This window comes from Bombina bombina, chromosome 12 (assembly GCF_027579735.1).
Source record: "Bombina bombina isolate aBomBom1 chromosome 12, aBomBom1.pri, whole genome shotgun sequence".
Taxonomy (NCBI): domain Eukaryota; kingdom Metazoa; phylum Chordata; class Amphibia; order Anura; family Bombinatoridae; genus Bombina; species Bombina bombina.
Genome location: NC_069510.1, coordinates 107,546,554 through 107,561,021, shown reverse-complemented (window position 1 = coordinate 107,561,021; position 14,468 = coordinate 107,546,554). Strand labels below are relative to the sequence as shown.

Below are 14,468 nucleotides of genomic sequence, written 5' to 3'. Positions count from 1 at the left end.
ATTAAGAGGTCTGCTGGTCTGGATGTCCTCTTCTGCCCGGATAGGATGAAGACTTCTGCCAGTCCGGATGTCCTCTTCTGGCCCATCGGTGCCCGGCTGGGTGAACACAGCTCAAGGTAGGGTGATCTTCAATGGGGTAGTGTTAGGTTTTTTTAAGGGGGGATCGGGTGGGTTTTAGAGTAGGGGTGTGTGGGTTGTAATGTTGGGGGGGTATTGTATTTCTTTTTTTACAGGTAAAAGAGCTGATTACTTTCGGGCAATGCCCCACAAAAAGCCCTTTTAAGGGCTGGTAAAAGAGCTGATTACTTTGTAATTTAGTTTAGGATAGGGAATTTTATTATTTTGGGGGGCTTTTTTAGTTTATTAGGGGCTTAGATTAGGTATAATTAGATTAAACTTCTTGTATTATTTTTTTATTTTTTGTAATATAGTTTAGTTTATTTAATTGTATTTTATTTTAGATAATTGTAGTTAATTTATTGATAGTGTAGTGTTAGGTGTATTTGTAACTTAGGTTAGGATTTATTTTACAGGTAATTTTGTAGTTATTTTAACTAGGTAGCTATTAAATAGTTATTAACTATTTAATAGCTATTGTACCTAGTTAAAATAAATACAAAGTTGCCTGTAAAATAAATATAAATCCTAAAATAGCTACAATGTAACTATTAGTTATATTGTAGCTATATTAGGGTTTATTTTATAGGTAAGTATTTAGTTTTAAATAGGATTAATTTATTTAATTATAGTAATTTTATTTAGATTTATTAAAAATAGATTTAAGTTAGGGGGGGTTAGGGTTAGACTTAGGTTTAGGGGTTAAAAACTTTATTATAGTAGCGGCGACGTTGGGGTCGGAAGATTAGGGGTTAATAATTGTAGGTAGGTGGCGGCGAAGTTGGGGGGGCGGGGCAGATTAGGGGTTAATAAAATTTACTATAGTGTTTGCGAGGCGGGAGTGCGGTGGTTTAGGGGTTAATACATTTATTAAAGTGGCGGAGGTGTCTGGTCGGCAGATTAGGGGTTAATAAATGTAGGTAGGTGGCGGCGATGTTGGGGGCGGCAGATTAGGGGTTAATAAATATAATATAGGTGTCGGCGATGTTAGGGGCAGCAGAATGGGGGTTAATAGGGATAATGTAGGTGGCGGCGGTGTCCGGAGCGGCAGATTAGGTGTTAATAATATAATGCAGGTGGCGAGGATGTCGGGGGCAGCAGATTAGAGGTTAATAAGTGTAAGGTTAGGATGTTTAGACTCGGGGTTCATGTTAGGGTGTTAGGTGTAGACTTAGAAAGTGTTTTCCCATAGGAAACAGTGGGGCTGCGTTAGAAGCTGAACGCTGCTTTTTTTAAAGGTGTTAGGTTTTTTTCAGCCGTCTCAGCCCCATTGTTTCCTATGGGGAAATCGTACACGAGCACGTTTAGCCAGCTTACCGCTACCGTAAGCAACGCTGGTATTACAGGTAGAAGTGGAGCTAAATTTGCTCAACAATCACTTTTCTGAGGCTAACGCAGCCATTCAGAAAACTTGTAATACCAGCGTTGTTTAAAGTGTGCGCTGGAAAAAAAAAGGCTTGTTAGATCTCAATAGCGCTAATATTTTTGTAATTTGGGCCTACAGAAGCTGTAATCACCCCTCACCATAGTAATAATTATCACCTGATAGGAACCACTAGCCTCATCATCCTGTGTGGCTAACAATAAAATATATATTTTTTTTTAACAAAAACATCGAAATACAAGGGAGAACGTGTATCAATAATATTTTATTCATATTTTTTATTGAATAGTACAAACAGAATTTAAAACTTTGTTGTTTTGGGAAGGTGAACTGATGCTAAACGTTAAACTGTAAAAAAAATATATGTTTGAAACATGAAAAACGAGTCCCATGATGCTTATTACTATGTACACAATATACATTTACATTTTGTATGGTGCCATTTTTAGACCTGTCCTACCACCGATACATTTCTTGTAAAAATCCTCTATTCCCTTTTGTCTTTCAGGGCATGGAAGGAAAGCCAGGGAAACAGGGCGAGAAGGGCAAACCAGGACGCAAGGTAAAGCCAAGCTAAGAATCCACAGCAACGGGCACATCACGCTCATGCATTCTCCATTCTCTGACGGCCAATACTGTGAAACGTGACCAGAATGTAAATGTGTGTGCTGCTTTGTTTTCTAGGGTGACAAGGGATTTCAAGGGCAGCTTGGTGAGACAGGGCTTCCAGGGAAAATCGGACCAACAGGGAATCCAGGACCTAAGGGAAGCCGGGGCACCCTTGGGCCTGTGGTGAGTAGTCTGTAGAGAAACTGATGAGCTAATGGCATCACTTGCTCCTATCATTTTGCTGATAATTAGACAATTAGAGCTTTTTTTCCTTTGCAGGGCCCTCCAGGGAGGATGGGTGCTCAGGGAGAACTGGGAATCCGTGGCTATCAGGTAATGCTACTGTACTCTGCCAGAGTAAATCAGTAACTAATACCAAGCAATAGAAGGATCAGCATTTAAATGGGCATGGGTGCATTTCAGTTTTGGAAATAAGCGTTTTTACATCGGTCTTCCGTTAGCAAAAATGCTTCTAGTTAAAGCTATTACTGTTTTTCAGAGGCATACGCACATATGCTGTGAGTGCACAGCAGTTAGCCAGCCCACCTTCTCAGAGAGCTATTGGTGGTGCGTATTGTCTCAGTGAACACTTCATTTGAATTACACAAACTACCGCTGACTCTGAGAAGGGATGGTGTTTGAATGCTGTGCACAAAGCACTTGCGGCATATGTGCATAGGCTGATGAAAAAGTCAAAAGGCATTTTTGCTAACAGAAATATATTGCAAAAAAATGCTTTTATTTAAAATTGCACCTTTCAGTTTTGACCTTTTGTCCCTTTAAGCAATAGACGAATTACACCTATCATCGAGTGGGGGCAAAGTCATCCATTTGCTCAATGCCCTATGTGAATACTAAGCCTTACAATTATTACAGTACAATACTGTCTGCTCTCAGGTGATTTTGCACCAATCAGCATCTTTTTCCCCCCATCTCTTGTGCTGCGCTTTATATAGCCTAAGATTCCTTTTAGCGATTACATTGTCCCCAAACATTGTTGCTGTGGTGTAATATCAGTTTATATATGCACAGTAAATACCAGCACTTACATATAAAACCTACAAAACCCTCCTCTTCTATACGGTATATGCCATTATGATATAGTAGAGCATTCTACAGATTACAAGCAAGTATTACACAGGAAAAAGAGCTAGGCACAGTCACACACAGCTCTCTCTTAAACGAATGCCCCACTTATGTCAATTCATTCCTTTCTCGCACTAGGGTCATGCAGGACCCCCTGGTCCAATCGGCCCCCCAGGACCAAAAGGAGAAAAGGTTAGTGTGTCTATGAGATCTTTTTATTGAACTAAATTATTTCTGTCAGATGGCAGGCTGCTAATACACACTCTTTTCCTGCTTTGCATTTGTTTGTTCTAGACTGCGTAGGTGCTAGAACTCACCAGGTACACCGGAGGGAGATTTATCAGAAACCCAGTTAAATATAGAACAATTGTAAATAACATTTAATAGAAAAAGGTAGCTAAAACCTCTGGCACCGAGATAATAGATCCAAAGCTTTTAAAGTAGCTAAGTTCCAAGTCAAGACATAGTTCTTCATGCACAGCTGGTGATTTAGATGTGTGTACAAACAGCATACAAGCTCAGTGCAACTAATAGTTACTAAATTATACAATGTAAATACCTACAAACAGAATTTACTAGCTCTCCAGAGAGACTTGCACACATTGGAATGGAAGATGAGGTGTAAAACAGTATTACATGAGCAAAACTCGCAGAACTCAAAGCCAGGCCAGGCAACAGTTTCAGAAGCAAAGATGAGTTGTTGTTTTTTGTCTCATGATAGTAGCGTCCCACCAGCCAAGTGAGCTTCTTCCTTGGCGTAGCAGGACGGAAACATGCCCGCACCTCCTCACTAACACCACAACTCCTTTTTAATGTTCCCATTTATCTGTTTCTGCCATTTCTCATCTGTGTAATGAAATGCAGCTGTCAACAAAATAAATCTGAAAGATAAAAGAAATCAGAAAAATGTATATCTGATGCTTTTTTTTATAGAGGTCAGTAAGTGTTGCAACTTGTTTTGTTGTTGCTTTTTTTATCCGTATCCATGTGTGGCTTATGGCCTACAGAATAACATTCTTATAGAGAGCCATGAGTACTGTTTTTGGCAGTACATCTCCAAAGGTTTTGCAAGAGCATTTCCTTTACTTTTGTGTTTATACACTGCAATTTAATTTTACTTTTTTAATGTGTTTCCTTGTTTTTTTTTATATTAGTTTTTTTTAAACATCTGATTCCTGTTGATGCACATACATTTGCGTTTTCTTGCACTAATCCTATTTCCAGTATATCCCTAATGAAATGCCTTACTGGGCAAGAAACGCGTCATATCAGCTTTGTCTTCAGTGTGGTGTTTGCACCTTGTGCTCTTTTACATTTTTATGGAATAAAAAGTTTCTGCATTGAAGATTTTTGCGGTCTCCAATGCTGATTACAGTATTTGATCTGAGTGGCCTAAAATGTTTTTTTTTTTTTTTAGGTATATGCTCCCTTACCATATGAAGCCAGATTGCTAATTGTTATAGAGAGTGACACTGTTTCATGCTCTGTAGCAATCTTTAATTGGTGGGAGGGAGGTGGGAGGGCGGCCCAGCGCAGGAGGGGGGGTGGGAAAGTCAGAGTTCCCTTCACTAAGGAAAATGCTTTGTAAGGGACAGCACAGAATTATCATTTGGAGGGGGGAGGTGGCACCCTACACTAGAAAAAAAAAAGTGATCTTGGAGGGGGAAAGGGAGAGGACCCTACAATAGAGTAAAAAAGTGATCTTGGAGGGGGAAAGGGAGATGACCCTACACTAGAGAAAAAGGTGATCTTGGAGGGGGGGCCTACACTACAGAAAAAAAGATATTATAAATATAAAATAATATATATATAAAAAAGAATAATTTGTTACTGGAAGACTAGCTGCCAGTAACAAACATGGAGGAAATCGGTTGGAGGGTTAGAGAGCCGTTTAGGGCAGATCAGGGAGGTGGGAGGGTAAGGAGGGATCCCTACACTACAGAAATTTAAAAACAATATTTAAATAAAAAAATCCCTAACTGCATTCTGGCAGTCTGCCACTACCTAAGATGGTGGTGACTAGTGTGGGGGGAGGGAAGGGTGCTATTTGGTAAAAATCACGGGGTGTAAGTGTAGCCACTACACTACAGCAAATATTAACCTTACAAGCTAACCGATTAACGCCTTCACTGCCATGAATTTTGGTAGTGCAGTGCGCAGCTGCAATTAGCTGCCATCCATGTCTGCTGTTTCTGAACAAAGGGGACCCAAAGGCTTTTAGTGCGTATTGGGCAGGTTTATGGATGATTCTAACTACATTTGATCCATCTGCTTTATAAAAAAGCATTAAATATGGGGGCGTGTCTGCTATGGCGGAATATGGCCACTAAACTAGAGACTCTGTTCAGGAAATTACATTCCACCATGTAAATTTTCTCAACGCCATCCAGCACAGAATTCTACCCGGTAAAAAAGTGGATAGTTTGCTAGGTTGGGTGCTACTTATATTTTCTATTTTGAACTGTAGCACTTTGCAGGCCGGACCGCTGGAGACTTTGTCGGCTCTGAGAGAGAAAGTTCACTATCAATGACATTTTCTTCAATATTAAAAACAGAGGTTTAGTTGTCTGACAGTTTGAAGCTATAGGTACAATAAGTTGTATTGTAATACACTTGAAATATAACATAGAATTTGACGGTAGATAAGAACCAAAACGTCCCAACAAGTCTACCCATAAGGCTTTATGGAGTTAAAGCTACAAGTACAATATGTTGTCTTGCAACCCTCTTGTATTGTGCCTGTATGACATTTTGTGCTTATGTGATTTAGGTTGTGGTTTTGTTTTGTTTGCTTAAGTATATACGTACCTACCGATATGTGGCAATTGACTCTGCTCATTGATATTTGTAAATAACTGTTTAGTTGCCATTTGTACAATGGGGCTGTGTCACAATGATTTTGAAATATGGCATTCTGTACTTATTCTATTACCAACTGTATGCCTTTTTTAGTTTGCGTTTAAAAAAATTCTATTGCCAAAATCTATACTTCTAGTCTTTTCAGCTCCTTGTATTGTCAGTATCTCACTTTCCAAAAAATTCCTTTTCAACTGGTGAGAATTGCATTCCTGAAGCGGGATGCTATGTTTCATAGTGTTTTGGTTATGTTTTCAGTATTTAAAGGGACAGTCTAGGCCAAAATAAACTTTCATGATTCAGATAGAGCATGTAATTTTAAACAATTTTCCAATTTACTTTTATCACCAATTTTGCTTTGTTCTCTTGGTATTCTTAGTTGAAAGCTTAACCTAGGAGGTTCATATGCTAATTTCTCCAACATAGGTGTGTCCGGTCCACGGCGTCATCCTTACTTGTGGGATATTCTCTTCCCCAACAGGAAATGGCAAAGAGCCCAGCAAAGCTGGTCACATGATCCCTCCTAGGCTCCGCCTACCCCAGTCATTCTCTTTGCCGTTGTACAGGCAACATCTCCACGGAGATGGCTTAGAGTTTTTTAGTGTTTAACTGTAGTTTTTATTATTCAATCAAGAGTTTGTTATTTTAAAATAGTGCTGGTATGTACTATTTACTCAGAAACAGAAAAGAGATGAAGATTTCTGTTTGTATGAGGAAAATGATTTTAGCACCGTAACTAAAATCCATGGCTGTTCCACACAGGACTGTTGAGAGCAATTAACTTCAGTTGGGGGAACAGTGTGCAGTCTCTTACTGCTTGAGGTATGACACATTCTAACAAGACGATGTAATGCTGGAAGCTGTCATTTTCCCTATGGGATCCGGTAAGCCATGTTTATTAAGATAGTAAATAAGGGCTTCACAAGGGCTTATTAAGACTGTAGACTTTTTCTGGGCTAAATCGATTCATTATTAACACATATTTAGCCTTGAGGAATCATTTATTCTGGGTATTTTGATATGATTATATCGGCAGGCACTGTTTTTGACACCTTATTCTTTAGGGGCTTTCCCTAATCATAGTCAGAGCCTCATTTTCGCGCCGGTATGGCGCACTTGTTTTTGAGGACAGCATGGCATGCAGCTGCATGTGTGTGGAGCTCTGATACATAGAAAAGTCTTTCTGAAGGCATCATTTGGTATCGTATTCCCCTTTGGGCTTGGTTGGGTCTCAGCAAAGCAGATTCCAGGGACTGTAAAGGGGTTAAATATAAAAACGGCTCCGGTTCCGTTATTTTAAGGGTTAAAGCTTCCAAATTTGGTGTGCAATACTTTTAAGGCTTTAAGACACTGTGGTGAAATTTTGGTGAATTTTGAACAATTCCTTCATACTTTTTCGCAATTGCAGTAATAAAGTGTGTTTAGTTTAAAATTTAAAGTGACAGTAACGGTTTTATTTTAAAACGTTTTTTGTGCTTTGTTATCAAGTTTATGCCTGTTTAACATGTCTGAACTACCAGATAGATTGTGTTCTGACTGTGGGGAAACCAAGGTTCCTTCTCATTTAACTATATGTATTTTATGTCATAAAAAAATTTAGTAAAAATGATGCCCAAGATGATTCCTCAAGTGTGGGGAGTAAGCATGGTACTGCATCATCCCCTCCTTCGTCTACACCAGTCTTGCCCATACAGGAGGCCCCTAGTACATCTAGTGCGCCAATACTCCTTACTATGCAACATTTAACGGCTGTAATGGATAATTCTATCAAAAACATTTTAGCCAATATGCCCACTTATCAGCGAAAGCGCGACTGCTCTGTTTTAGAAAATTCTGTAGAGCATGAGAACGCTGATGATATGGTTTCTGAAGGGCCCCTACACCAGTCTGAGGGGGCCAGGGAGGTTTTGTCTGAGGGAGAAATTTCAGATTCAGGAAACATTTCTCAACAAGCTGAACCTGATGTGATTACTTTTAAATTTAAGTTGGAACATCTCCGCGCTCTGCTTAAGGAGGTGTTATCCAATTTGGATGATTGTGATTATCTGGTCATTCCAGAACCACTATGTAAAATGGAAAAGTTCTTAGAGGCCCCGGGGCCCCCCGAAGCTTTTCCTATATCCAAGCGGGTGGCGTACATTGTTAGTAAAGAATGGGACAGGCCCGGTATACCTTTAGTACCTCCCCCCATATTTATAAAATTGTTTTCCTATAGTCGACCCCAGAAAGGACTGATGGCAGACAGTCCCCAAGGTCGAGGGGGCGGTTTCTACTCTACACAAGCGCGCCACTATACCCATAGAAGATAGTTGTGCTTTCCAAGTCCTATGGATAAAAAATTAGAAGGTCTGCTAAAGATGTTTGTTCAGCAAGGTTCCCTTCTACAACCAATTGCATGCATTGTCCCTGTCACTGCAGCCGCGTGTTTCTAGTTTGATGAGCTAGGAAAGGCGATTATTAGTAATTCTTCTTCTTATGAGGAGATTATGGACAGAATTCGTGCTCTTAAATTGGCTAATTCTTTCACCCTAGACGCCACCTTGCAATTGGCTAGGTTAGCGGCGAAAAAATTCTGGGTTTGCTATTGTGGCGCAGAGCGCTTTGGTTAAAATCTTGGGCAGCGGATGCGTCTTCCAAGAACAAATTGCTTGACATTCCTTTCAAGGGGAAAACACTCTTTGGCCCTGACTTGAAAGAGATTATCTCTCATATCACTGGGGGCAAGGGCCACGCCCTTCCTCAGGATAGGTCTTTTCAAGACCAAAAATAAACCTAAGTTTCGTCCCTTTCGCAGAAACGGATCAGCCCCAAGGGCTACGTCCTCTAAGCAGGAAGGTAATACTTCTCAAGCCAATCCAGCCTGGAGACCTATGCAAGGCTGGAACAAAGGAAAGCAGGCCAGGAAACCTGCCACTGCTACCAAGACAGCATGAAATGCGGGCCCCCGATCCGGGACCGGATCTGGTGGGGGGCAGACTCTCTCTCTTCGCTCAGGCTGGGGCAAGAGATGTTCTGGATCCTTGGGCGCTAGAAATAGTCTCCCAAGGTTATTCTCTGGAGTTCAGGGGGCTTCCTCCAAGGGGGAGGTTCCACAGGTCTCAGTTGTCTTCAGACCACATAAGAAGACAGGCATTCTTACATTGGGTAGAAGACCTGCTAAAAATGGGAGTGATTCATCCTGTTCCATTAGGAGAACAAGGGATGGGGTTCTACTCCAATCTGTTCATAGTTCCCAAAAAAGAGGGAACGTTCAGACCAATCTTAGATCTCAAGATCTTGAACAAGTTTCTCAAGGTTCCATCGTTCAAGATGGAAACCATTCGAACACTTCTTCCTTCCATCCAGGAAGGTCAATTCATGACCAAGGTGGATTTCAAGGATGCGTATCTACATATTCCTATCCACAAGGAACATCATCGGTTCCTAAGGTTTGCATTCCTGGACAAGCATTTCCAGTTCGTGGCGTTTTCTTTCGGATTAGCCACTGCTCCTAGGATTTTCTCATAGGTACTAGGGTCCCTTCTGGCGGTGCTAAGACCAAGGGGCATTGCTGTAGTACCTTACTTGGACGACATTCTGATTCGAGCGTCGTCCCTTCCTCAAGTAAAGGCTCACACGGACATTGTCCTGGCCTTTCTCAGATCTCACGGATGGAAAGTGAACGTGGAAAAGAGTTCTCTATCTCCGTCAACGAGGGTTCCCTTCTTGGGAACTATAATAGACTCCTTAGAAATGAGGATTTTTCTGACAGAAGCCAGAAAAACAAAACTTCTAGACTCGTGTCGGATACTTCATTCCGTTCCTCTTCCTTCCATAGCGCAGTGCATGGAAGTGATAGGTTTGATGGTAGCGGCAATGGACATAGTTCCTTTTGTGCGCATTCATCTAAGACCATTACAACTGTTCATGCTCAGTCAGTGGAATGGGGACTATTCAGACTTGTCTCCGAAGATACAAGTAAATCAGAGGACCAGAGACTCATTCCGTTGGTGGCTGTCCCTGGACAACCTGTCACAAGGGATGACCTTCCGCAGACCAGAGTGGGTCATTGTCACGACCGACGCCAGTCTGATGGGCTGGGGCGCGGTCTGGGGATCCCTGAAAGCTCAGGGTCTTTGGTCTCGGGTAGAATCTCTTCTACCGATAAATATTCTGGAACTGAGAGCGATATTCAATGCTCTCAAAGCTTGGCCTCAGCTAGCGAGGGCCAAGTTCATACATCAACCATCAGGGGGGAACAAGGAGTTCCCTAGCGATGGAAGAAGTGACCAAAATCATTCTATGGGAGGAGTCTCACTCCTGCCACCTGTCTGCTATCCACATCCCAGGAGTGGAAAATTGGGAAGCGGATTTTCTGAGTCGTCAGACATTGCATCCGGGGGAGTGGGAACTCCATCCGGAAATCTTTGCCCAAGTTACTCAACCGTGGGGCATTCCAGACATGGATCTGATGGCCTCTCGTCAGAACTTCAGAGTTCCTTACTACGGGTACAGATCCAGGGATCCCAAGGCGGCTCTAGTGGATGCACTAGTAGCACCTTGGACCTTCAAACTAGCTTATGTGTTCCCGCCGTTTCCTCTCATCCCCAGGCTGGTAGCCAGGATCAATCAGGAGTGGGCGTCGGTGATTTTGATAGCTCCTGCGTGGCCACGCAGGACTTGGTATGCAGATCTGGTGAATATGTCATCGGCTCCACCATGGAAGCTACCTTTGAGACGAGACCTTCTTGTTCTAGGTCCGTTCGACCCACTCCAGCTGACTGCTTGGAGATTGAACGCTTGATCTTATCAAAGCGAGGGTTCTCAGATTCTGTTATTAATACTCTTGTTCAGGCCTGAAAGCCTGTAACCAGAAAAATTACCACATAATTTGGTATATCTGTTGGTGTGAATCTGCAGGATTCCCTTGGGACAAGGTTAAGATTCCTAAGAGTCTATCCTTCCTTCGAGAAGGATTGGAAAAAGGATTATCTGCAAGTTCCTTGATGGGACAGATTTCTGCCTTGTCTGTGTTACTTCACAAAAAGCTGGCAGCTGTGCCAGATGTTCTAGCCTTTGTTCAGGCTCTGGTTAGAATCAAGCCTGTTTACAAAATTTTGACTCCTCCTTGGAGTCTCAACCTAGTTCTTTCAGTTCTTCAGGGGGTTCCGTTTGAACCCTTACATTCCGTTGATATTAAGTTATTATCTTGGAAAGTTTTGTTTTTGGTTGCAATTTCTTCTGCTAGGAGAGTTTCAGAATTATCTGCTCTGCAGTGTTCTTCTTGCGTACTAAACCTGGTTTTCTTCCAAAAGTTGTTTCTAACAAAAACATTAACCAGGAGATAGTTGTGCCTTCTTTGTGTCCTAATCCAGTTTCAAAGAAGGAACGTTTGTTGCACAACTTGGATGTAGTTCGTGCTCTCAAATTTTACTTAGCAGCTACTAAGGATTTCAGACAAACTTTGTCTTTGTTTGTTGTTTATTCTGGTAAACGGAGAGGTCAAAAAGCAACTTCTACCTCTCTCTCCTTCTGGATTAAAAGCATTATCCGATTGGCTTATGAGACTGCCGGACGGCAGCCTCCTGAAAGAATCACAGCTCACTCCACTAGGGCTGTGGCTTCCACATGGGCCTTCAAGAACGAGGCTTCTGTTGATCAGATATGTAAGGCAGCGACTTGGTCTTCACTGCACACTTTTTCTAAATTTTACAAATTTGATACTTTTGCTTCTTCTGAGGCTATTTTTGGGAGAAAGGTTTTGCAAGCCGTGGTGCCTTCCATTTAGGTGACCTGATTTGCTCCCTCCCTTCATCCGTGTCCTAAAGCTTTGGTATTGGTTCCCACAAGTAAGGATGACGCCGTGGACCGGACACACCTATGTTGGAGAAAACAGAATTTATGTTTACCTGATAAATTACTTTCTCCAACGGTGTGTCCGGTCCACGGCCCGCCCTGGTTTTTTAATCAGGTCTGATAATTTATTTTCTTTAACTACAGTCACCACGGTAACATATGGTTTCTCCTATGCAAATATTCCTCCTTAACGTCGGTCGAATGACTGGGGTAGGCGGAGCCTAGGAGGGATCATGTGACCAGCTTTGCTGGGCTCTTTGCCATTTCCTGTTGGGGAAGAGAATATCCCACAAGTAAGGATGACGCCGTGGACCGGACACACCGTTGGAGAAAGTAATTTATCAGGTAAACATAAATTCTGTTTTCTTAAACCTTGAAGCCCACCTCTTTCAGATTGCATTTTAACAGTTTTTCACCACTAGAGGGTGTTAGTTCACGTATTTCATATAGATAACACTGTGCTCGTGCACGTGAAGTTATCTATGAGCAGGCACTGATTGGCTAGACTGCAAGTCTGTTGAAAGAACTGAAAAAAGGGGCAGTTTGCAGAGGCTTAGATACAAGATAATCACAGAGGTTAAAAGTATATTATTATAACTGTGTTGGTTATGCAAAACTGGGAAATGGGTAATAAAGGGATTATCTATCTTTTAAAACAATAAAAATTCTGGTGTAGACTGTCCCTTTAAATCCACTGAGAGTTTGTCTAAGCAACCTTGCAAGATTAACAATACCTTATAGTATCCCCTTCAGGCTTCTATCAGGTAACATTATTTTCAGGACAGAAGCTGAATTACTAAAACGAAAACCAAAATATGGCTGTGATGTGCTTTATAATTATGGCACTTGAAAGTAGACTCCAGTGGCCAGTTGTTTGATTAGACATTAGTCCTTTTAAACACATTCTGATCACAAAACAAAAGGTCAGCATGGAAATACTTGTAACTGTCATGAAACAAATCCATCTGAACGCATTTCTGTTTTCTATAGATCTCAGACATTTACTTCTTTTTGGCAAACTGCCGTATACAGAATCTGCAGTTTGTAGTAGGAACATAACTATACCGGTTGGTGGACTTTCAATCTGGCATTTCTTTAGCCCCATGAAGGTACTAGTACACTGCAGAATTCTAGAAGTAAGGGAATCATACTCCATCCTCTGGACAAAATTCTGCTTGTGAGTAACACAGAGAAAGAAGCCTTTGTACAGATGGAAGAAGTGTTAAAAAGTTCTTTAATTCCATGCCTGCATCTTAAACAAAGGCAAAAGCCAGTTGACACCAGGGGCCTAAGGATATAAAGTTCTCCTTTCAGGGGAAATGATCTAAGAAGCTTTGTCAGTAAAAGAATTTTAGAAACCCAAATATTACCTTGAGAGATGCATGGTTCTGTATGTGAAGGAAAGACTCTATATAACAATATAAGGTCTAAAAAAAATCCCCCAAATTTTGTGTGATTTCTCTCCACAGGGGGATGTTTTTGATCATCAGACCTAAAGTCAGAAGATCTTTAGGCACAGACGGTATGGTACCTCTTCCAGTACTAATTCATGTTACCTGCCAAAGTTTGGATGAAAATTTTGAGTAAACTTAAATAATATACATCAAGTGGGTAAGATTGCAAATGCATCCATTACAGGACTACTTCCTAAAAAAAATGGAGCCAGAAGATCAGTCTGTCCAAAAGGATTCACGCTCCTTATCTTAAAGATACGATTAACAAGAATAGTGGCTTTAGTGTCACAACCCCAGCCTTTTGCAGATCCCTTTGAATTCAGAAAAAAGGCAGACTTCAGCAAATTGCCAGGTGCAATACGTACAGGGAAGATAGATCCGGGAATCAGTTTTGCCTTCAAGCATCCTGGAAATTACATTTCTTTCCTAAGGCATGCAGAATCCACAATTTCATTCCAATTACTAGTGGGATATTCAACTCCAGGCCAGCAGGAGGAGGCAAAGAGCACCCCAGCAGAGCTGTTAAGTGTCACTTCCCTTACCCATAATCCCCAGTCATTCTCTTTGCCTTTATCACAGGAGGATGTGCGAAGATGGTGTCTGAAAATATTTAATCCTTTTTAATACTTTTCCCTGCAAGCAAGGATTGGGGTCAGGCTGTCTGCATGTAAATATCTTTAGTAGGAGTAATGGTGGCTTTTAGCAGTTAGAAGGCGGCAAGGTGGTCTTTGCTTTACTTCTAACACCAGTGCTACCCCTCTATAGAAACCAGGGTTGGTTACTCTGTTTTTTCTTTATCTACAGGTCCCTGACAGAGTTTGGTGAATCTGTCACACCTAAGAAGCTGTTCCTGCCCTGCAGCTTAGTACATGACTTAGAGCCTATTGTAGGTTCTGAAACGTTGTTCCTGTAAATTTTTGGACCCAACTAAATGAGAATAAAGGTCTTTTAAACAAAGATTTCTTCTGGTGGCTGAAGTGCTTGGATGTATGATCACTTGGATTGAAAAGATTTGACAAATCTTACTTCGGGCCCCACAAACAGGTGTGCTGTTCTCCTTCCTCCTTGATTCCCTGCAGCTGGATCTACAGGTAAGTGCTTTTGCCTTCTAGGTTTGAAGGACAGCA

General features: G+C 41.5%; 1 protein-coding gene across 1 annotated transcript in view; it reads left to right on the top strand.

Annotated features, from left to right (window-relative positions):
• The window catches only part of COL27A1 (collagen type XXVII alpha 1 chain), a 591,531-nt gene that overhangs the window by 439,028 nt on the left and 138,035 nt on the right, over positions 1-14,468 (top strand). Inside the window, exons 38-41 of the mRNA XM_053696152.1 lie at positions 2,010-2,063; positions 2,186-2,293; positions 2,390-2,443; positions 3,335-3,388. Of these exons, the coding sequence (XP_053552127.1) occupies positions 2,010-2,063; positions 2,186-2,293; positions 2,390-2,443; positions 3,335-3,388 (270 nt within the window). The remainder of the gene's footprint in view (positions 1-2,009; positions 2,064-2,185; positions 2,294-2,389; positions 2,444-3,334; positions 3,389-14,468) is intronic.